Source organism: Oncorhynchus nerka, linkage group LG28 (assembly GCF_034236695.1).
Source record: "Oncorhynchus nerka isolate Pitt River linkage group LG28, Oner_Uvic_2.0, whole genome shotgun sequence".
Classification (NCBI taxonomy): domain Eukaryota; kingdom Metazoa; phylum Chordata; class Actinopteri; order Salmoniformes; family Salmonidae; genus Oncorhynchus; species Oncorhynchus nerka.
In genome coordinates, this window is record NC_088423.1 from 12,417,522 (window position 1) to 12,428,786 (window position 11,265).

An 11,265-nucleotide genomic window follows, 5' to 3' on the forward strand; every position below is an offset into this window, starting at 1 on the left:
CCCACCTCTATTTCCCACTGTCTTCCTCTATTTCCCACTCTCTTCCTCTATTTTCCACTCTCTTCCTCTATTTCCCACTCTCTTCCTCTATTTCCCACTCTCCTCCTCTTTTTCCCACTCTCTTCCTCTATTTCCCACTCCCCTCCTCTTTTTCCCACTCTCTTCCTCTATTTAACTCTCTTCCTCTATTTCCCACTCTCTTCCTCTATTTCCCACTCTCTTCCTCTATTTCCCACTCTATTTCCCACTCTCTTCCTCTATTTCCCACTCTCCTCCTATTTTTCCCACTCTCTTCCTCTATTTAACTCTCTTCCTCTATTTCACACTCTCTTCCTCTATTTCCCTCTCTCTTCCTCTATTTCCCTCTCTCTTCCTCTATTTCCCTCTCTCTTCCTCTATTTCCCACTCTCTTCCTCTATTTCCCCCTGTCGTCCTCTCTTCCTCTTTTTTCCTCTATTTCCCACTCTCTTCCTATATTTCCCCCTGTCGTCCTCTCTTCCTTTATTTCCCACTCTCTTTCTCTATTTCCCACTCTCTTCCTCTATTTCCCACTCTCTTCCTCTATTTCCCACTGTCTTCCTCTATTTCCCACTCTCTTTCTCTATTTCCCACTCTCTTCCTCTATTTCCCACTCTCTTCCTCTTTTTCCCACTCTCTTCCTCTATTTAACTCTCTTCCTCTATTTCCCACTCTCTTCCTCTATTTCCCACTGTCTTCCTCTATTTCCCACTCTCCTCCTATTTTTCCCACTCTCTTCCTCTATTTAACTCTCTTCCTCTATTTCCCACTCTCTTCCTCTATTTCCCTCTCTCTTCCTCTATTTCCCTCTCTCTTCCTCTATTTCCCACTCTCTTCCTCTATTTCCCACTCTCTTCCTCTATTTCCCCCTTTCATCCTCTCTTCCTCTATTTCCCTCTCTCTTCCTCTATTTCCCTCTCTCTTCCTCTATTTCCCACTCTCTTCCTCTTTTTCCCACTCTCTTCCTCTATTTCCACCTGTTGTCCTCTATTTCCCCCTGTCGTCCTCTATTTCCCTCTCTCTTCCTCTATTTCCCTCTCTCTTCCTCTATTTCCCACTCTCTTCCTCTATTTCCCCCTGTCGTCCTCTCTTCCTCTATTTCCCTCTCTCTTCCTCTATAACCCTCTCTCTTCCTCTATTTCCCACTCTCTTCCTCTATTTCCCCCTGTCGTCCTCTCTTCCTCTATTTCCCTCTCTCTTCCTCTATTTCCAACTCTCTTCCTCTATTTCCCACTCTCTTCCTCTATTTCCCACTCTCTTCCTCTATTTCCCACTCTCTTCCTCTATTTCCCACTCTCTTCCTCTATTTCCCCCTGTCATCCTCTATTTCCCTCTCTCTTCCTCTATTTCCATCTCTCTTCCTCTATTTCCCACTCTCTTCCTCTTTTTACCACTCTCTTCCTCTATTTCCCCCTGTTGTCCTCTATTTCCCCCTGTCGTCCTCTCTTCCTCTATTTCCTACTCTCTTCCTCTATTTCCCCCTGTCGTCCTCTCTTCCTCTTTTTTCCTCTATTTCCCACTCTCTTCCTATATTTCCCCCTGTCGTCCTCTCTTCCTCTATTTCCCTCTCTCTTCCTCTATTTCCCTCTCTCTTCCTCTATTTCCCTCTCTCTTCCTCTATTTCCCCCTGTTGTCCTCTATTTCACCCTGTTGTCCTCTATTTCCCCCTCTTCCTCTTTCCCTCCCTCTCTCTTCCTCTATTTCCCACTCTCTTCCTCTATTTCCCACTCTCTTCCTCTATTTCCCTCTCTCTTCCTCTATTTCCCACTCTCTTCCTCTTTTTCCCACTCTCTTCCTCTATTTCCCCCTGTCGTCCTCTCTTCCTCTTTTCCTCTATTTCTCCCTCTCTTCCTCTATTTCCCCCTGTCGTCCTCTCTTCCTCTATTTCCCCCTCTCTTCCTCTATTTCCCACTCTCTTCCTCTATTTCCACCTGTTGTCCTCTATTTCCCTCTCTCTTCCTCTATTTCCCTCTCTCTTCCTCTATTTCCCTCTCTCTTCCTCTATTTCCCTCTCTCTTCCTCTATAACCCTCTCTTCCTCTATTTCCCACTCTCTTCCTCTATTTCCCACTCTCTTCCTCTATTTCCCACTCTCTTCCTCTTTTCCCACTCTCTTCCTCTATTTCCCACTCTCTTCCTCTATTTCCCCCTGTCGTCCTCTATTTCCCTCTCTCTTCCTCTATTTCCCTCTCTCTTCCTCTATTTCCCACTCTCTTCCTCTTTTTCCCACTCTCTGCCTCTATTTCCCCCTGTTGTCCTCTATTTCCCCCTGTCGTCCTCTCTTCCTCTATTTCCTACTCTCTTCCTCTTTTTCCCACTCTCTTCTTCTATTTCCCCCTGTCGTCCTCTCTTCCTCTTTTTTCCTCTATTTCCCACTCTCTTCCTATATTTCCCCCTGTCGTCCTCTCTTCCTCTATTTCCCTCTCTCAGCCTCTATTTCCCTCTCTCTTCCTCTATTTCCCTCTTCCTCTATTTCCCTCTGTTGTCCTCTATTTCCCCCTGTTGTCCTCTATTTCCCCCTGTTGTCCTCTATTTCCCCCTGTCGTCCTCTCTTCCTCTTTTTCCCTCTCTCTTCCTCTATTTCCCACTCTCTTCCTCTATTTGCCTCTCTCTTCCTCTATTTCCCACTCTCTTCCTCTTTTCCCACTCTCTTCCTCTATTTCCCCCTGTCGCCCCCTCTTCCTCTTTTCCTCTATTTCCCCCTCTCTTCCTCTATTTCCCCCTGCCGTCCTCTCTTCCTCTATTTCCCCCTCTCTTCCTCTATTTCCCACTCTCTTCCTCTTTTTTCCCCTGTTGTCCTCTCTTCCTCTATTTCCCCCTCTCTTCCACTAAAATTACTCTCTCTGTCTGTCTTCCTGTGTTTGTTGTGAGTTTGTTGCTATGCTCTGCCTGATGTGAGGGATTTTAGCCTGCCGACTCAATGATGGTTGGTGAGGGAGAAAGGATGGGATGGAAATAGAAATAGAAAGGTAAAGAAAGAGAGGTTTAAAAAGAGTGTCAGGCCTTGAGGGAATATATGTTTTGTTGTTGGAACATCAGTCGTAAGCCTGCATGAGAAATGTATTCTCAACCTAAACTTTGAACCTCAAACTCTTCCTTTAACTCTTCCATTCCCCCTCATCCCCACATCACTATTCACCTACTTTACCCTCCTCTCCTCCGGTCTCCTTTCTCCCTCTCTCCCTCTCCCAGGACTGTCAGCAGGTGTTCCTGCCGGAGGATTTACCCATGAGCCCTTGGATGCAGCGTCAGACTCTGAGTTGTGTGAGTGAAGCGGGGCTTAGCTCCCTACAGCTGTCAATCAACAGCTCAGAGCAAGAACAGGAAGCCACCTGACCAGCCTCTTCCTTCTACTATTCTCCTCCTCCTTTCTGTCTCCTTCTCTTCCTCCTCCTCTTCCTCCTTATCCTTCACCTCCTTCTCCTCTTCCTCTCCTCCTACTCCACTTCCTTCTCCTCTTCCTCTCCACCTCTCCTCCTCCTCCTCTTCTCCTATCAGATTATAATGTAATAATATGTCATATGTAACATGCATGATATTATATACCTCACATGCAACTCATAATAATAATAAATAATAAAACCAAATAATTAGCCCATGAAATTAATTATCAGCATATCTCAATTTCCTCTGACAAAATAACACAATGCTGAACTCAGCTCAGACAAACAGTAGACCGATGTAGCATCCACAGTTACAACCAATAGGAGGCACTAACAGACCAATTTCCAGAGACATTATAGGTGGTACTAGACCAATATATGGAGACATTATACACTACCAGCTAAAAGTTTTAGAACACCTACTCATTCAAGGGTTTCTCCTTATTTGACTATTTTCTACATTGCAGAATAATAGTGAAGACATCAAAACAATGAAATAACACATATATGGAATCATGTAGTAACCAAATAAGTGTTAAACAAATATATTTGAGATTCTTCAAATAGCCACCCTTGCCGTCTTGAAGGATTTCCACATATGCTGAGCACTTGTTGGCTCCTTTTCCTTCACTCTTCGGTCTGACCCATCCCAAACCATCTCAATTTGGTTGAGGTTGGGGGATTGTGGAGGCCAGGTCATCTGATGTAGCACCCCATCACTCTCCTTCATGATCAAATAGCCCTTACACAGGCTGGAGGTGTGTTTGGTCATAGTCCTGTTGAAAAACAAATGATAGTCCCACTAAACCTAAACCAGATGGGATGGTGTATCGATTTGGAGGTGGAGGGTCCGTCATGGTCTGGTGCGGTGTGTCACAGCATCATCGGACTGAGCTTGTTGTCATTGAAGGCAATATCAACGCTGTGCGTTACAGGGAAGACAACCTCCTCCCTCATGTCGTACCCTTCCTGCAGGCTCATCCTGACATGACCCTCCAGCATGACAATGTCACCAGCCATACTGCTCGTCCTGTGCGTGATTTCCTGCAAGACAGGAATGTCAGTGTTCTGCCATGGCCAGCGAAGAGCCCGGATCTCAATCCCATTGAGCACGTCTGGGATCGGAGGGTAAGGGCTAGGGCCATTCCCCCCAGAAATGTCTGGGAACTTGCAGGTGCCTTGGTGGAAGAGTGTGGTAACATCTCACAGCAAGAATTCACAAATCTGGTGCAGTCCATGAGGCGGAGATGCATTGCAGTACTTATTGCAGGCCACACAAGCTCACAGAACGGGACCCCCGAGTGCTGAAGTGTGTAGCACGTAAAAATCATCTGTCCTTGGTTGCAACACTGACTACCAAGTTCCAAACTGCTTCTGGAAGCAACAATAACTGTTCGTCAGGAGCTTCATGAAATGGGCAAAGATTACCATGCACCATGCCAAGCGTCGGCTAGAGTAGTGTAAAGCTCGCCGCCATTGGACTCTGGAGCAGTGGAAACGTGATCTCTGGAGTGATGAATCACGCTTCACCATCTGGCAGTCCGATGGCCAAAACTGGGTTTGGCAGATGCCAGGAGAATGCTACCTGCCCGAATACATAGTGGTGACTGTAAAGTTTGGAGGAGGAGGATGAATGGTCTGGGGCTGTGTTTCATGGTTCAGGCAAGGCCCCTTAGTTCCAGTGAAGGGAAATCTTAATGCCACAGCATACAATGACATTCTAAATTTTTCTGTGCTTCCAACTTTGTTGCAGTAGTTTGGGGAAGGCCCTTTCCTTGTTTCAAGATGACAATACCCCCGTGCACAAAGCGAGGTCCATACAGAAATGGTTTGTCAAGATCGGTGTGGAAGAACTTGACTGGCCTGCACAGAGCCCTGACCTCAACCCCATCGACACTTGGGATGCATTGGAACGCCAACTACGAGCCAGGCCCAATCGCCCAACATCAGTGCCCAACGTCACCAATACTCTTGTGCCTGAATGGAAGCAAGTCCCCGCAGAAATGTTCCAACATCTAGTGGGAACGCCTTCCCAGAAGAGTGGAGGCTGTTACAACGACAAGGGGGGGACCAACTCCATATTAATGCCCATGAGTTTGGAAACACAAATAGTGACTGGAGTCAGATAAAGCCGCACGCTTCAAGGATTTTAATGGCTTTGAATGGATGGAAAGAAAGGCATGAATATCCTGCTGCCTTTCCTGAGGTTTTGATGCACTTTTAGCACATTTTTGTATTTTTTTTGTATAAAACCAACAAGAACAATATTAAATAACAAAGAATGACTTTTTTAATATAATAACAAATTGTATTGGGCTTTTCATAACAGCTTTTTTTTATTAGATTACCACAGGGTTAGTACTGCCTACCCTGACTTCACATCACTGCCTACCCTGATGGCACGTAACTGGGTGCTATGTTATGACATGGCTTGCATCCTGCCAGGGTAATGACTAAACTACTGGCTGGAACTCCTCTCTAGAGCATCAAAGGATTTTCTTCTCTCTCGTCCTTTATCTATTCATCTATTCATTTTATCACCTCTCCCCCCTCGTTCTTTTTTTCTCTCTCTCTCTCTCTCTCTCTCTCTCTCTCTCTCTCTCTCTCTCTCTCTCTCTTCCTCCTCATCCTCCAATCTTTCCCAACTATCTATCCAACCTGTTTGGCACTATCATCTCCAACAACATGTTCTGGTTCTCATGACATCATTGCAAAGACTCAATAACAGGAACCATGTGATGTCGTGTAAACATAAAACACACCAGGCTTCACTGTGTGTGAATGAAAGGGTAGAGAGACACATTCATGACTGATTGAATTAATACATGGACACATCATCAGTAACGTAACCTGGGTCATAGGGTGTTTTGGGTCTTTCAACATCAGACACCCTCACCCAGGCGATCCAGTCGAGGTTGATCAGACCCGGACTTATGTCCAGGTGGCATGTCGCTGCTCCCCATGGATCTCCTCTCTTGATCCAGAACCATCTTGAGGCTTTTTCAGCTGCCTCAATGGTGTTGCTGATGGCTCTCCTCCTCTTCGTTCCATTGATGCCAAGTGTGTTGTAGGCTCTGTAGAGGGATTGCCCAGCAAAACCCCTGCATCCTACCTCGATAGGCATCACCTAGCCTTCCAAACCTGCTTCTGACAGTCGATGACCAGTCCCTCGTACTTGGCCCTCTTCCTCTCGTATGCCTCCTCAAGACGATATTCCCAAGAGACTGTCAACTCCAGAATAATGATGGTCTCCGTGGACTCTGAGACTAGGGCTATGTCTGATCTCAGGTTTGTCTTGACAATGTGCTGCAGGAACTTGAGCTGGTTCCCAGACCAGCTCTTCTCCGGGTCGCCGCTCCCACCAGGACACTAAAACCTTTATCAGCACAATTCATTTTTGTATAATATTATCTATCCTATCCTTTTCACTGCAGATTTGAATTATAGAAATAAAACCGTACAACCTGGGGTTGTTTGGTTGTGGTCTTTTCTAATTCAATTCCCCCCAATGTATTTCCTGTATGTGTCTTCCTTGTGTGTTTCCCCAAAACCAGGGTTAGGCTATTTTAAGCTTGGTTATGGCTTTCTGGGGAGAGAGGGAAAACGTTGTTAGTAGGAACAGAGCAGTGTTTGGGATAAAACAGTCACAGACAGGGTTAGCTCACAGCTAGTAAACAACTCATGGTTCATAACACAGACATTAGATGATAATCTGAAGGAAGTATGGATTGAACTCGTATTATATGTATGTTTTAATGATTTCTCTCTATCACTGTTAGCCTACCAAGGTTTATTTCGAGGGGGACATTTAGAATGGGCCAACGTTGTCTTCGCTAAATAAACACTGTGACAACGGCATTTTAAGGAACCACATACTGTCACGCCCTGACCTTAGAGAGACTTTTTATTTCTCTATTTGGTTGGGTCAGGGTGTGATTAGGGTGGGCGTTCTAGTTTTTCATTTTCTATGTTGGCCTGGTATGGTTCCCAATGAGAGGCAGCTGTCTATCGTTGTCTCTGATTGGGGATCATATTTAGGCAGCCTTTTCCCACCTGTTTGTGGGATCTTGTTTTTGTATAGTTGCCTTGAGCACCGCAATACTGCACATTTGTTATATTCTTTGTTGTTTTTGTTGTAAGTTTCACTATTAAATATCATGTGGAACTCTATGCACACTGCGCCTTGGTCCTCTCATTTCAACAAGTGTGACACTTACAATCGACAGTTTGATTCAATGGAAAGCTCAGTCATTTGTGAAAAAGTGTGGTCGCCGCCTATCTAAATAAAATGTGTATTTTTACATCAAGCATTTATGTTTGTTAGAACAATAGCTAATCATATTAACTTTTTTGTGTCATTTAGCAGATGCTCTTATCCAGAGCCACTTAGAGGAGGAATTAGATTTAAGTCCTTTACTCAAGGGCACATGGACCAATTTTTCACCTACTTGGCTTGGGGATTTGAACCAGCAACCTTTCGGTTACTGGCCCAAAGTGTAAGGTTCTGTATTTATTTTCTTAGTTTGTTTCTATTTCTTTGTGTTCTTGAACGTAGCCCTGTCTTTCCTTTTTGTTCATTGATTTCACCTGTATTAGTTATTCACCTGGTCTCATCAGCTCCTTACTTAGTTCAGTTCATTCTGTTTGTGCCTTTGTGAGGTATTGTTCGTTTTGACTCTACAAAGCGTTTTCCTAGCTCGTTTGTGAGAACCAGTTATAGCCTTCAGTCCTAGTTTTGATTCATCTGCCTGTTTGCCTACCTGTGTATGACCATTGCCTGCCTGTGACCACTATTCCTGCCTTCTGCAAAGGCGAAATGAACACCTGCACGCGCTCTGCACGTGAATCTACACCTTTTTCTCCCTGAGAGTTCATTACACAATGCTCTTAACTGACATAGTATTCCTGTGGTATTCCTAGCTATTATATGGCTTGTTCACTCACTGTTGAGTGTCTTCACACAGAAGCACTTTAACAGATAAAATGTCAGGTTACGGATGCCTTTCGCTGATTTCCAACATCAATCAAGGAGTGTCTGGGTACATTTTTTCCTTCTTAGAATGAGAGAGACAGAGGCAAATACAAATCTTAGAATCAAATGTTTAAGACTACCAGATCCCACTGGATTCTCCAATTACATTGAATGAATTACAGCACAAAATACAAACCCATGAAATTCACCCCAATCCACAAAAGTGGAGACAAATTTGACCCCAATAACTACAGTGGGACACGCGTCAACAGCAATCTTTGGGAAATCCTCTGCATTATCATTAACAGCAGACTAGTTCATTTCCTCAGAGAAAACAATGCAATGAGCAAATGTCCAATTGGCTTTTTACCACAGGTAACTTCTCATGCTTTGTTGATTAAAAAAAATATTTTGATTCAATTCGGCATGAGGGTCTGCTATTCAAATTGATGGAAAGTGGTGTTCGGGGATAAACATACGACATTATAAAATCCTTGTACACAATTGGCCAAAAACACACATTTCTTTCCACATGGCCGTGGGGTAAGACAGGGATGCAGCTTAAGCCCCACGCTCTTCAACATATATATCAACGAATTGGCGAGGGCACTGGAACAGTCTGCAGCACCAGGCCTCACCCTAATAGAATCTGAAGTCAAATGTCTACTGTTTGCTGATGATCTGGTGTTTCTGTCACCAACCAAGGAAGGCCTACAGCAGCACCTAGATCTTCTGCACATATTCTATCAGACCTGTGCCCTGACAGTAAATCTCAGGAAGACAAAAATAATGGTGTTCCAAAAAAGGTCCAGTTGCCAGGACCACAAATACAAACTCCATCTAGACATTGTTAACCTAGAGCACACAAAAAACTATACATACCTTGGCCTAAACATCAGCGCCACAGGTAACTTCCACAAAGCTGTGAACGAGCTGAGAGACAAGGCAAGAAGGGCCTTCTATTTTATTTATTTATTTATTTCACCTTTATTTAACCAGGTAGGCTAGTTGAGAACAAGTTCTCATTTACAACTGCGACCTGGCCAAGATAAAGCATAGCAGTGTGAACAGACAACAACACAGAGTTACACATGGAGTAAACATTAAACAAGTCAATAACACAGTAGAAACAAAAGAGTCTATATACATTATGTGCAGAAGGCATGAGGTGGTAGGCAATAAATAGGCCATAGGAGTGAATAATTACAATTTAGCAGATGCCATCAAAAGGAACATAAAATTCAACATACCATTTAGGATCTGGCAAAAAATACTTGAATCAGTTACAAAACCCATTACCCATAATGGTTGTGCGCTCTGGGGTCCGCTCACCAACCAAGAATTCACAAAATAGGACAAACACCGAATAGAGACTCTGCATGCAGAATTCTGCAAAAAATCCTTAGTGTACAACGTGAAACACCAAATGCATGCAAAATCCAGAAAAAACCCATTCAATTCTACAACCACCTCAAAGGAAGTGATTCCCAAACCTTCCATAACAAAGCCATCACCAATAAAGAGATGAACCTGAAGAAGAGTCCCCTAAGCAAGCTGGTCCTGGGGCTCTGTTCACAAACACACACACACCCCACAGCTCCAGCACAGCAACACAATTAGACCCAACCAAATCACAAGAAAACAAAAAAAGAATGACTTGACACATTGGAAAGAATTAACAAAAAAACCAGAGCAAACTAGAACGCTATTTGGCCCTAAACAGAGAGTACACAGTTGCAGAATACCTGACCACTGTGACTGACCTTAAATTAAGGAAAGCTTTGACTATTTACAGACTCAGTGAACATAGCCTTGCTAATGAGAAAGGCCGACGTAGGCAGACCTGGCTCTCAAGAGAAGACAGGCTATGTGCACACTGACAACAAAATGAGGTGGAAACTGAGCTGCACTTCCTAACCTCCTGCCAAATGTATGACAATATTAGAGACACATATTTCCTTCAGATTACACATATCCACAAAGAATTTGAAACTAACCCAATTTTGATCAACTCCCAAATATACTGGGTGCCATCACAGCAGCAAGATTTGCGACCTGTTGCCACAAGAAAAGGACAACCAGTGAAGAACAAACACCATTGTAAATACAACCTATATTTACATGTATTTATTTTACCTTTTGTACTTTAACTATTTGCACATCGTTACAACACTGGATATATACATAATTTGACATTTGAAATGTCTTTATTCTTTTGGAACTTTTGTGAGTGTAATGTTTACTGCTAACTTTTGTTTATTATCTACTTCACTTGCTTTGGCAATGTTAACATATGTTCCCATGCCAATAAAGCCCTTAAATTGATATTGATATTAGAGAGAGAGAGAGGAAACACCCCAGAGAATGAGTTGGAGACGTCATAGCGTAGCTTTGCCAGAGTTCCTCACACACACCCAAACACACGACTGATGTTTCTAAAATACCACGGTAACAACAGTCTGGGAAATACCCTCTGAGTTTCTTGCTGCTGAAAGAATTAGAATAACAAATGCAGTCTACTGTGACTTTTAGTAGTGCCATTGAAGTACCTTCTCATTGAAACAGTAGAAGAAAGGCAGAGTGCCTGTCTGTAAACACTGTCTGACTGTGCCTGTGTGTTACTTGTCCTAGCTCTCTTTTACCATTCCCTCGCTGTCTCCCTCTCTCCCTCTGGCAAGTGTGACGGAGCAGGGCAGGTGTGTGTGTGTGTGTGTGTGTGTGTGTGTGTGTGTGTGTGTGTGTGTGTGTGTGTGTGCATGGGAAGTGGGACGGGAAGGAAAGTGCTGTTGTATTTGCGCCTTGGAGCTGAACAGAGCGGAGCGGAGACAAAAGTAAGGATCAGTGTGGAAGAGCATGGAAGAGGGGAGGAAGGAAGAGTGCTGGTAGCGCCTTG

The 11,265-nt window shown here is 44.0% G+C and overlaps 1 protein-coding gene across 1 annotated transcript in view; it reads left to right on the top strand.

The window, feature by feature from the left end:
- LOC115115734 (WD repeat-containing protein on Y chromosome-like) overlaps nt 1-7,570 on the top strand; it is a 46,668-nt gene extending 39,098 nt beyond the window's left edge. Inside the window, 1 exon segment of the mRNA XM_065012641.1 lies at nt 3,210-7,570. Within this exon segment, the coding sequence (XP_064868713.1) occupies nt 3,210-3,353 (144 nt within the window). The 3' untranslated portion in view covers nt 3,354-7,570.
- The last annotated feature ends 3,695 nt before the right edge of the window (nt 7,571-11,265 follow it).